Source organism: Carassius carassius, chromosome 2, assembly GCF_963082965.1.
Source record: "Carassius carassius chromosome 2, fCarCar2.1, whole genome shotgun sequence".
Lineage (NCBI taxonomy): Eukaryota > Metazoa > Chordata > Actinopteri > Cypriniformes > Cyprinidae > Carassius > Carassius carassius.
In genome coordinates this window covers 2,316,225-2,328,724 of record NC_081756.1, presented here as the reverse complement: position 1 = coordinate 2,328,724, position 12,500 = coordinate 2,316,225, and the positions used below count along the sequence as shown (strand labels likewise).

The 12,500-nt window shown below is 39.9% G+C and overlaps 1 protein-coding gene across 1 annotated transcript in view; it reads right to left on the bottom strand.

Annotated features, from left to right (window-relative positions):
• The window catches only part of LOC132095723 (adenylate cyclase type 4-like), a 25,115-nt gene that overhangs the window by 5,090 nt on the left and 7,525 nt on the right, over positions 1-12,500 (bottom strand). The window contains exons 8-20 of the mRNA XM_059500836.1: positions 8,299-8,426; positions 7,878-8,036; positions 7,645-7,798; positions 6,988-7,176; positions 6,851-6,876; positions 6,591-6,650; positions 6,458-6,518; positions 6,264-6,361; positions 5,589-5,673; positions 5,252-5,389; positions 2,755-2,835; positions 2,466-2,644; positions 853-937 (exon numbers count right to left, since the gene is read on the bottom strand). Of these exons, the coding sequence (XP_059356819.1) occupies positions 853-937; positions 2,466-2,644; positions 2,755-2,835; positions 5,252-5,389; positions 5,589-5,673; positions 6,264-6,361; positions 6,458-6,518; positions 6,591-6,650; positions 6,851-6,876; positions 6,988-7,176; positions 7,645-7,798; positions 7,878-8,036; positions 8,299-8,426 (1,443 nt within the window). The remainder of the gene's footprint in view (positions 1-852; positions 938-2,465; positions 2,645-2,754; positions 2,836-5,251; positions 5,390-5,588; positions 5,674-6,263; positions 6,362-6,457; positions 6,519-6,590; positions 6,651-6,850; positions 6,877-6,987; positions 7,177-7,644; positions 7,799-7,877; positions 8,037-8,298; positions 8,427-12,500) is intronic.

Below are 12,500 nucleotides of genomic sequence, written 5' to 3'. Positions count from 1 at the left end.
TATGTATATATATATTTATTAGTTTTATTAAAAGGTTGTTAAGGCTTATAGATTTATACTGTCACCTGAAGATACCAGACAGTAATTAATCTCAGCTCTGATGTCCAATATTAATTCAGTGTGATCGATATATAGTAATTTTTATTAATATTCAAATTAGATTATTTATTTTAATATTTTTAATGACATTTTTGTTCTGTTTTCATTTTAAGTTAAAATTTTTGTTATCCTGTCATTTATATTATTATTTTTTTCCAAATATGTATATTTAATACTTGTTTTCATTTATTTACTTTTAGATATTTTAATATTTTAACAGAAATTAACTGAAAATGAGAAATGTTGGCAACTATCTTTAATAAAATTAGCTTTTTTAAAAATATCATTTAATTTAAAAAAAAAAAAAAAAAAATTTATTATTATTTTAAAATTAGTTTTAGTTAACTGTACTAACCCTCCTGTGGCCGGGCAATTCTAACAATAGCTATAAATAAAAATGTAGAGAACAAGAAGTTTAAAACTAGTTCAAGACGGTCCTGTCATCAGCTGATTGATATATTTCAGTAAATTAGATTTAGCTAATGTTGTATATTTATAATGTATGAATCAGCTGCTGTAACAGATGAAGGAAGCAACGCCATCCAAAGACAAAAACTTCCCTGTTTAGAGAAGTAGTTAGTGTTAGTGTTATCTGGAGCGGATTACTTTTTGTAAACTTCCCCATTACTGAACACATCACATAAAACTAAAATAGACTAATAATCAAATATGTGTTCATACGCACACGCACACACACACACACACACACACACACACACACACACACACACACACACACACACACACACATACCTGTCGCATGAGAACAAGGGAAATCAAGTAGAAAATGACCAGCCAGATGCCAGACATGATCTTGGGCTCCTTAAGAACTCCTGGGCTAAAACACACAGTGAGATATCATAATAAATATTAATTTTCACTCAATTTATTGAAATTGTACAACAATCACTGTGTTTCTGGACACGTTAGAGTTACAACACAAAAGAAACGTTGAATCAACACACTAAAGTCATAAAATCAGTATTTGATTCATGTTTCTGATCTTATTATGGATCAGTGACGTTATAATAAAGAAAAAAATGTCTTCATAAGCTTTCATCAAAAGTCTGACATCACTAATCCTTCTTATTTTTTCAACTGCCTGTCATAAAAATAAACTTTTTCCATCTAAACAAAATCCTCATGAACAAATTAAGTCCCACCTACATTACATTTCTTATGAACTATATGAAATACGTAACATTGCTGAAATAAAATGGCAGCATGTGCCACTTCATGATGGCTTTAAATTTTAATGTAATATACAAATTAATATATATTTAATATATATTTCAACACATTCTAAGATAAACTTACAATTAATTGTTTATGCTGAATATTCATGTAAATGAAACTGCATCTACACTAAATATTAATGCAAAGGATTGTGACTCATTGTTTAAATTAGGTCTGCACAATTAAAATAATTGTAAACTGTTATCGTTTTAAATATGTTAAAAATACGTATTAATTTTTACAGTTCAATTGTATTATTAAAATAGTCATATATTTCTGTCTTAATTTTTATAGTAAAAATAATAAAAACTGTTAATACTATTGTTATTACAAGAGTTAATTATTAATAATCCAATAAACTAAAATTAGTAATCCAATAATAATAATAATAATAATAGGTTTTATTTATATTGTTATTATACGTAAGAATAATTATTATAACTAATTAAAATTATATATTAGAATTCTGTAAGATAATGATAACTGTTATTATTGTTATAGGAGTTAAAATTAATAACCCAATAATGATTTTTATTATTATAGTTGTTGTAAGTTACAATTAATAATAATAATGTTATTTTATATTGTTATCATATGTGACCCTGCCTGTGAAAAAAACCCAACTAAAGTCATTTTTTTGTGATTTACTGTTTTATACATAAAATCCTCCTTCATAAAGATGTGGAATATTCTTTGAAAATAATATAAACTTTATATCTTTAATATAGACTAAGTTCATGTCAAAGTTTGAAATTGAAATTGCAAGTTAATGGTTGAAATCAAACTTTGATGCTCATATTATCTCATAATTAGATTTTGAGACTCTAACCTGGATTTCACAGACAGGGTCACATGTTATGATCAATAATAATAATAATAATAATAATAATCATCATTTTCAAATTGATACTTTGCAAAATATCACTTAGACACACAGCTCAAGAAGGTTTCAGTCCCCCTAAAAGTTTTTGAAACAATGTCAAAACAAAGACATTTTTTTACACTTTGTTCTGTCACTGGCACTCATATATTGCATTTAAATAAAACTCAATATATTTATAACAATATAATCACAGTAGACCTGCCGAATCAGGTGTGTGTGTGTGTGTGTGTGTGTGTTTGGCTCTTACGTGCTGTTGTCGCTGTAGAGCTGTCTGATGTAGCAGTCAGAGCGCGGCGCGTAAACGTGAAGGAAGAGTGCGAGATAAACCACCACAGCGAGGGTCAGGAGGAAGACTTTAACAGACACGCTCACACGCACAAACACAATCACACCCAACATCGCCAGCAGACAGCAGTACAGATAATACTGCACACACACACACACACACACACAACATATCTACATATTAACATATGATCAATCTAATAGAAATGATCATCTCTATTGATGATTTATAATATAAGCTAACAGCTCACCGGCACAGTGTAGAGATTGAGAGTGTTCAGTACTGTTGCATTGTGGGAAAGATTTAAACAGTTATCGCCTGGGATAAAAACCTAAAAAACAAACAGATAAAGTTTAAGAATTTGTACAGACAAAGACATTGTGTACATATATTTAAAACAATAAATTAGATTTTTATGGGACAGTCGATAGAACAACAAGAAAATTAGCCAAAGTTCTTCAGTGAAGTGTTTGATTCTAACAGGATTACAATCGCAAAGTTAGATTAACTATTTCACCTAAACCTCCTCAAGAAAAAAAAAATATATATTTTTTTTATGTTATGTTTTATTGTGCATGTTAACTGGATAAAGCCAAGTTCAAAGTTCTTGTTTGGTTTTGATGACATATTAGAGTTAAAGGTTTCAACAGAGGGGGATTTTGGATTTCTCTTTTTAATACCATTAATCAGACATTTGTTTCACCATGTTTTTAAAAAATAAAATGTATGAGTTCAATCTTATAAACTTGGTGTTTGTAAGTGCTGCTAAAGTAGAGATACAAACTCATATGGCCTTTAGAGATATCTATTGTAATTGAAATATACAGATGCACATAGATAAAGTGCAATAATAAAATCAGGCCTACAACATATGAACAAACCCCACAGTAAAATCCTTCAGAATACAGAGAGAAATAAAACTGCTAAGTTTGATGTATGTAAGTGCTGCTGAAGTGGAGATAAAACTCATTTTAGAAAAGGCCTTTAGAGATGTCTTGTAATTGAAATCTAAAGATGCAAATAGATAAAGTGTGATAATAAAACTCATGTGAATGAGCTATGGACAGACCCCTCAGTAAAATCCTTCAGAATATAGAGAGGAATAAAACTGCTAAGTTTGGTGTCTGTAAGTGTTGCTGAAGTGGAGATAAAACTCATTTTAGAAAAGGCCTTTAGTGATATGTCTTGTAATTGAAAAATCTACAAACACAAATAATTGAAGTGCAATAATAAAATAAGACAAAATACATATCAACAAAGCCCCCAGTAAAATCCTTCAGAATACAGAGAGGAATAAAACTGCTAAGTTTGGTGTGTGTAAGTGTTACTGAAGTGGAGATAAAACTTGTTTTGAGAAAACAGCCTATAAAAACAGGCATTATAATTGAAATCTATAGATGCAAATAGATAAAATGTGATAAAACGCACGTGAATGAGCTATGGACAAACCCCTCAGTAAAAACCTTCAGAATATAGAGATGAATAAAACTGCTAAGTTTGGTGTGTGTAAGTCCTTTTGAAGTGGAGATAAAACTCATTTTAGAAAAGGCCTTTAGCGATATGTCTTGTAATTGAAAAATCTACAAACACAAATAATTGAAGTGCAATAATAAAATAAGACAAAATACATATCAACAAACCCCTCAGTAATATCCTTCAGAATGTAGAGAGGAATAAAACTGCTAAGTTTGGTGTGTGTAAGTGTTAGTGAAGTGGAGATAAAACTCATTTTGAGAAAACAGCCTATAAAAACAGGCATTATAATTGAAATCTATAGATGCAAATAGATAAAGTGTGATAAAACGCACAGGAATGAGCTATGGACAAACCCCTCAGCAAAAACCTTCAGAATATAGAGAGGAATAAAACTGCTAAGTTTGGTGTGTGTAAGTGCTGCTGAAGTGGAGATAAAACTCGTTTTGAGAAAACAGCCTATAAAAACGGGCATTATAATTGAAATCTATAGATGCAAATAGATAAAGTGTGATAAAATGCACATGAATGAGCTATGGACAAACCCCTCAGTAAAAACCTTCAGAATATAGAGAGGAATAAAACTGCTAAGTTTGGTGTCTGTAAGTCCTTTTGAAGTGGAGATAAAACTCATTTTAGAAAAGGCCTTTAGCGATATGTCTTGTAATTGAAAAATCTACAAACACAAATAATTGAAGTGCAATAATAAAATAAGACAAAATACATATCAACAAACCCCTCAGTAAAATCCTTCAGAATACAGAGAGGAATAAAACTGCTAAGTTTGGTGTGTGTAAGTCCTTTTGAAGTGGAGATAAAACTCATTTTGAGAAAACAGCCTATAAAAACAGGCATTATAATTGAAATCTATAGATGCAAATAGATAAAGTGTGATAAAACGCACAGGAATGAGCTATGGACAAACCCCTCAGCAAAAACCTTCAGAATATAGAGAGGAATAAAACTGCTAAGTTTGGTGTGTGTAAGTGCTGCTGAAGTGGAGATAAAACTCATTTTAAGGAAACCTCCTGTAAAGATATGTATCACAATATCGCAAATAGATAGAGCATTATATTGAACACTTAAAAGTGAATTTTGGATGTTTTCTATCTACTGGTTTGAAAGAACGTACAGCAATACAAGCATATTTATGTGGTGTGTAAACCACTTTTGCAATGTAAAGGCATTTTGTCTGCTTTGACTCTTGTGGGTCTCGTGTGAGTCATGAGCTGATGTTTGTGCAGGTGTGTCTGCGTATGCAGCTGTTGACTCACTATGTTCAGCACTGCCATGAGCAGCGTGATGAGCAGACAGAGAAACACCAGCAGCAGCCGCAGCGCCGCCCTGGTGGCCACACCGTCACACAGTGTCGTGACCCAGCAGATGCTACGGGGAAACTTAGAGTGCCAGCGCTGACACACAAACACATATCACAACGTTAACAAATAACACAAGACACTCCTTAGAATAATTATAGAACTTCCTTTGGTTCTTTTTATTAACAAATAATAGTAAGAGTTAACCGTTTAAAAAGCCACAACGTTTAAACACAAATATGCATTTTCTTAAAATACACACACAGAATAATTTAAATAAGACAAGCAGTCATACCTTCAGGAATTTAGTGAAGACCACAAGCACAATCAGTATTTGGACAGGGAAAGTGGCACCATACGACACCGCCAGCGCAAAATTTCTATATGTGCACAAAGAAAACGTGTTCATTTATAAAAATACAAACAATTTAGAAAATATTTTCCTTAATTTCTTAATGTGTGTAATAAATAATAGGCAATGTGCATTGTGGTAAAATCAACATGAAGATAGTTCTACTACTTTAATCTGACCCTCGCTAAAAATACAGGTCAAATAACAGTTGTAAAATTGTTTCATTTTCATTTCCCAAACGTTTTTGTCAGCCAAACCCCTTTGAACTAAAATATTTTAATCTCAAAAATTTTTGATTTTAAGTTTTAATTGTTATTCTAATAATAATTATAATATAATAATTAGTTAAATTTCAATATTTTAGTAATTTAAATGATCACGATAGGCTTAACAAATGAAATATTTGATCTGTTTTTGTAAGCATTTCATTTTTGAAAAATTTTTTATGTTAACACTTTTATCATTTAATTAACTGTTAGATTTTCATCAACTCACAAACCCCAGTTTGGAAAACCCTGCTGTAGAATAGCATGAACTGATTCACAATAAGACAGTAACATCTACTAAAGTAAATCAAGAGAAATTTATTTTCTTATTATTGTTACATACGATACTCACTTTTGCGAGATTAGCATCTGAACCACAAACACAGAGATGAAGATGAAGGCCAAACATATGACAGAGCGATGAAGCCCCTGGGCTTCACTTAACGAATACTGACACAAACATACACACACGGTTAGAAAATGAGAGTGCAAATAATAATCAAATGGAAAAAAACACTTGATTTTAAGTGATTAAATAATTCACACCTGTTTCTCCAGCTTAATATTATTAAAAAATAAAGTCACACTGTTCAGCTTCACTCGTTCCCTAAACAATGAAAAGATCTTATTTTATGACTCATTCACTGTGATACTATTAAATCATAATTTCTTCACTCACTTTTCATTTCCCAGAGAGTCTAATGAGTCTATCAATCCTCTTTCCAGACCTTGTGAAGATCTGAGAAAAGAAACGAATGGGAATTACCAAATTCAGACCACATTTACATCAACTACAAAGTGAACGGAGTCCACCACAAAACGGCCATAAAAGCCACCTCTGATCCATTCTGATAGCAAACCAAATTAAGTACTTTGTCAGGTACATATGCAAACTACTTGTTTATTACTGATGTGAATGAATAAACCTTTAATTTTCACCTTGGAGCGTTTAACTCTGGGAGCACCTGTTGATGATTGAAAAGAAATGAATGACAGGAATTAATATGCACCGTTTATGATTTCAGTTGACCATATTCAGCGTGATTCTGTATGATTGGACAGTAATCATGAGTGACACTGACTATGGTTGGCTGTGGTTGGCTGATGCTGTTAAAAGTGGGCGGGGCTGCGAGCGAAGCCTCTGGTTGGTTGAGTCCAGAAAACGGTTTGACGCTATTCCAGGACTGCAGGTACTGTGACATCCGAACCGACGCGCGGAGCTTCTGACGGTTCACAGGCTTGCTGTCCACCTTCAGCTCATGACTCTGAGACACACGAAATCAACCAGAGAAATTTATACTTTTATTTGTTCTTATGAACTTTCTATTCATCGGTGAACCCAGAAAAATAAAATGCATCACAGTTTGCACAAAAATATTGAGCAGCCCAACTGTGTTCAACACTGATAATAATCAGAAATGTTTCTCGAGTGCTTAATCTGCATATTATTGTGATTTCTGAAGATCATGTGACACTGAAGACTGGAGGAATGATGCTGAAAATACAGTGCAATAATTTACATTTTAACAGAGATTCACACAGAAAACAGCTGTTTTAATTGTAATAAAATTTCACAATTTTAACTGCTTTTTTTTATTAAATAAATGCAGCCTCGGTGTGTTTTATCGATTCAATTCAATTGATTAGACATGATTTGTGAAAAATAAAGTATTTTATAGATCCCTACAGCAGATAACTGATCTATGTAGTGAGTAATGATTATTGGTGATCACCTCCGGTGTCATGTTGGAGTTTTCTGCATTAGGATCGATGACCAGGAACGTTCTCCTTCCCTGCAGCGTGGAAGCACGACTCCCGCCGTTTCCTTCCTCCACCTGGTATTTCCCGTCCAGGTGAGCGAGCGTCTCCTCTGTGATGTGGACTTTCCTGTGAGAAACCATCTTCATCAGAGTCATCACCAGTAATACTACAGTAATCAGACCTGAGGGGTGTAAAGGTGTGGTACCCAGGCACTCCTCCGGACTCCATGTGATTGGCTAGAGTCACATCATCTGACCAGACGTCGTACTGCCACTTCTGAAGGCCAATCACGCCGGACAGGACGTTACCCGTGTGCACGCCAACACGCATGTTGATGTTCACTTCCGTCGCCTCCCTCAGCTTACTGCAAAAAAATCATCTCACTTTAAGACTCAAAACATTTTTGTACAAAAAAAATAATAAATATATATATATATATATAATCTAGAAAATCATAATCCAATCTAATATTAATAATAAAAAAAAAGAAATTCACACAATTGCAGCATTACTACAATTTTAACTCAAATGAAGACAAAATTTTTTTACAATAATTTTAAAATCATAGCGTATCAGTTATAGAAATATAACAGTGTTATTAAGGTGTTTTTGATAGTTGGGCTCACTTTATGGCCGTGCACATGTCCAGACCCATCTGAACACAGTTGCGAGCATGATGAGGGATCCTATCAGGAAGACCCGACACGCAGTAATAACAGTCGCCCAGGATCTTAATACGTAAACAGCCGTTCTTCTGCAGACAGCGAGAGAGAGAGACTTGAGCACATGAACTAAAGAGAAGCACAGTGAGCAGCAGTAAAACAGATAGAGCTTAGATTCTCCGGGCCGGGCCAATATTTCCCGCCACCGTCCTCGGGCCGGGTCGGGTCGGGCCCTTGATAAAGCACATCACGTGTCATGCGCAGCGCCTCGTCCACTCGCAGTCTCGCATGTGTGACGCATCACACCTGCTGTGCGTACTGTACTATTCAGTAGAATAAGTGCAACATGGAGCTTGAAGAAGCAAATAAAAAAATTAAAACAGGAGAATTAACTTTGAGCAAGTTTGGAGGAAAACATCTCCGGTTACTCACGTAACCTTGGTTCCCTGAGAGGAGGCAACGAGACATTACGTATGGGGAAATCCATTTCCTCTAAATTATGAAGTCTGATTGAATAACTCTTTTGCTTGCAAATAGCCAATGGCGCCCTCACCTGATTGGCTGACAGCCATCAATATAGGTGACGGCGAGCGCCAAAAACCTCAGAATCTTCGACTGAACGAGAGTTATGAGGCTGGAAAGTTTTCCACACGGCAGGTTACATAATGTCTCGTTCCCTCCTCTCAGGGAACCAAGGTTACGTGAGTAACCGGAGACGTTCCCTTATCGAGTCGGTCTCTCGACATTACGTATGGGTAACAATAAAACCTCCGCCGTGTGGGAAATACTGTCCGGCCCAGCTCACATCGAGCCACAGAAGAGCATACACTAGTTCTTACAGCGCATTAGCTCTAGGTCGGTTACCGGACCTGGTTGAAACACCTTTTGGCACAGAGCCAAATGAGCTCTTTTTGTCAACACACCAGTTAGCAAATACTTTCCACTTCAGAGTGTATAAACGCCTCGTCGAAGGGGCTCTAGCCTCTGCTATTGTCTGCAGCACTCGCTGATATACTCCACGCTGATCTGCCACACATGCAGGTCCTTAAGCTCTGGGTTGGGGTGCCATATGGTGCCCCTCGCCTGGGATAAGAGGTCCCTTCTCGGCGGGATCTGCCACGGGGGAAGCCGCGACATGTTCACCAGTTCCGGGAACCACGGCTGGTTGTGCCATTTGGGTGCTACCAGGATCAACACACATCTCTCCTCCCTGATCTTTTGCAGCACCAGAGGCATTAACTTGACTGGGGGAAAACCATACTTCCGTCCCTTGGGCCAGCGGCTCGACAAACGCAAAGAGCTCTTGCTCTTGCGACGCAAAGAGGTCGATCTCAGCTTTGCCAAACAGATTCCAGATCATATTTATCGTTTGCGGATGGAGCCTCCATTCTCCGTGTACAATGCCGTCCCTGGACAGCATGTCGGCGCCGCAATTCAAACTGCCCGGTACGTGCACTGCTCGAATCGACAGAAGTACCCTGTCCGTCCATAACAGCAGCTGTCTCGCTAATCCCTGCAGGGATCGCGAACGTAAACCTCCCTGGCGATTGATGTACGCCACCACCGCCGTGTTGTCCGTTCTGATGAGAACATGACGGTGTTTCACAAACGGAAGAAATCTCTGCAGTGCTAGATGAACCGCTTCCATCTCCAAGCAGTTTATAGGCCAGCGCGTCTGGTCCCCTGTCCACGTACCGAATGCTGGTCTGCCATCGCATAGGGCTCCCCAGCCTGATAGTGAAGCATCCGTGGTGACCACTACACGTCTGACCACTCTGCCCATAGCAGCACCCTGCTCGAATATGGTCGTGCCGAACCAAGACGCCAGAGTCTCGAGACATGAACGCGTTGTGATAAGGCGTTCTGTTCCCGCTCTCCACGCCCGTGGCTTCACTTGGCTCTGTAACCAGTGTTGAAGCGGTCTCATGTGCAACAAGCCCAGTCTGCAGACGGAGGCTGCGGCCGCCATCAGACCGAGCAGCCTCTGAAATGTTCTTAAGGGGATAGCTCTGCCTTGAACGAAGAGGGCTAGTGTATTGTGAATCGACTGGATTCTCAGCTCTGACAGCTTCGCGATCATAGTGCGCGAGTCCAGTATCATACCCCGGAATGTGATATATTGGTGCAGCTGCAGCATGCTCTTCTGAATGTTCACAGACAGCCCCAAACCTGTCAGATGGGCGAGGAGTCTGTGTTTGTGTTCCTCGAGAGCGCTTCTCGATCCTGCGATGATTAACCAGTTGTCGAGACAGTTCAGTATGCGCATTCCACGTCGCTCACGCGCTCAGATGACTCAATACAGATGGTATTAATGCATGCTGCGGCGGGGGATGCGCGCCAGCCACCAGGGAAGCATTGACCGCTATATGAATGACAGGTGACTCGTCCGCGGCTTCTTGCATGGGAGCATACAAAGCCACCTCCTCGGGTTTCCCCGAGCTTCCGCTTTGCGAAACTTCTCTCGGGGTAGAGGCTTCGCTTATGTAGCGGGTAATAGTAGGGGGAGGAAGAAAGCTCTTTTGCTGAGGCATGTAATGCATGTTTATTGAAACAGAACACAGCGGTTTCATTCTCACAACATTTATATCGTTGACGAACTCTGGGCGGGAACATGCCCTCTTCGCTGTGGGTCCAATGAACATGTCCCGCGCTCGGGAACGCGCGCCTGGTATATCCCGCCGGGCGCTGCGCTTAAGAAGACCTGGACCTCGCTGCAGGGGGGGCTTGAGACCGTTTCGGAAGGAGATGAGGCATCATCTTAGACTGCTTGACGGTCTCAGCGTATTTCTCTGACAGAGATTCCACCGCAACACCGAAAAGACCGGTGGGGCTCACCAGCGCATTTAGGAACTGCCTCTTTTCGGCATCGCGCATGGCAGACAGCGTCAGCCACAGATGGCGATGGCAGGACCACAAGGCTGCTCATATTGCGGCCGATGCCCTGTGCGACCTTCTTCGATGCCGCGAGAGCTAGATCTGCCGCCGTGCGCAGCTTCCTGAGCGACTCTGGGTCCAGGCTTCCCTCGTCCAGGGACCCCAGGAGCCGAGTTTGGAAGACCTGCAGGATTGTCATCGTGTGGAGGGCAGATGCTGCATGTCCAGCCGATATGTACGCCTTCTCGGCGATGTGAGCAGTTGCTCGACATGGCCTAGAAGGCAAAGACGCGGTTTTCCAGCCTGAAGAAGACGCCAGGTGGGCCGCGATAGCATCCTCGACGGGAGGCGGTCGCGCGTATCCCAATTTCTCCGCCCCTTCCACCGTCGTCAGCAGCTGGGTCCCCTGTGCATGGGCTCGGGCTGAGTAAGGGGAGCGCCATGACCGGTTGAGTTCCTTGTGGACCTCAGAGAGGCCGAGGAAGGAACCGTCCATCCATCTCTTAGACGGCAGCTCCTTGGGGGCTGTCCACTCCAATTCCATATCTGCCATCGCCTCCGTGAGGATCGCCATAAGCTCGGCATCCAGCGAGGTGGGGGCAGCTTCAGACGGGGCCTCGGACCACGCTCCCGGGTCTGAGGGATTAGTAGACATGGCATCGTCCTCGTCATATCCAAACGAGACCATTTCCCGCGCTTCAAGTGGAGGGCGGTAACTGGCCTCAGAGTACGAGAGGGGATCTTCCAAGTGAGGGTGGCGTGGGCGTTGGGCCGACGCCAGTACCTCGACAGAATCCGTCGACGGAGCTCTCTGCAGTCTCCCGGTTCGTGGCTCAACGGCGGCGGACGGGGAAGAGGCAGGAGATACAGGGCCACCGTTGCAGGTAACGGCCAGCCTTGCACGAAGGATCTTGATGGGAAGCTCCTCACAGGCAAGACATCCCGAACCTTAGAATGCCGCCTCTGCGTGACCCCGACCCAGGCACAGCACACACTGCTCGTGTGTGTCCGGGAAATCAATGGGCCCACCACACATGCGGCAAAGAGACATTATAAGAGTAAAATCACCGGAACACGAGAGGGTATAATTTTCCACAATTTTCCGCTCTGTATGCGTGAATCCACGGCGAAACCAGACTCAAGTGAAGAAAAAAGATTCTGAGGTTTTAGGTGCCCGCCGTCACCTATATTGATGGCTGTCAGCCAATCAGGTGAGGGCGAGGGCGCCATTGGCTATTTGCAAGCAAAAGAGTTATTCAATCAGACTTCATAATTTCGAGGAAATGGATTTC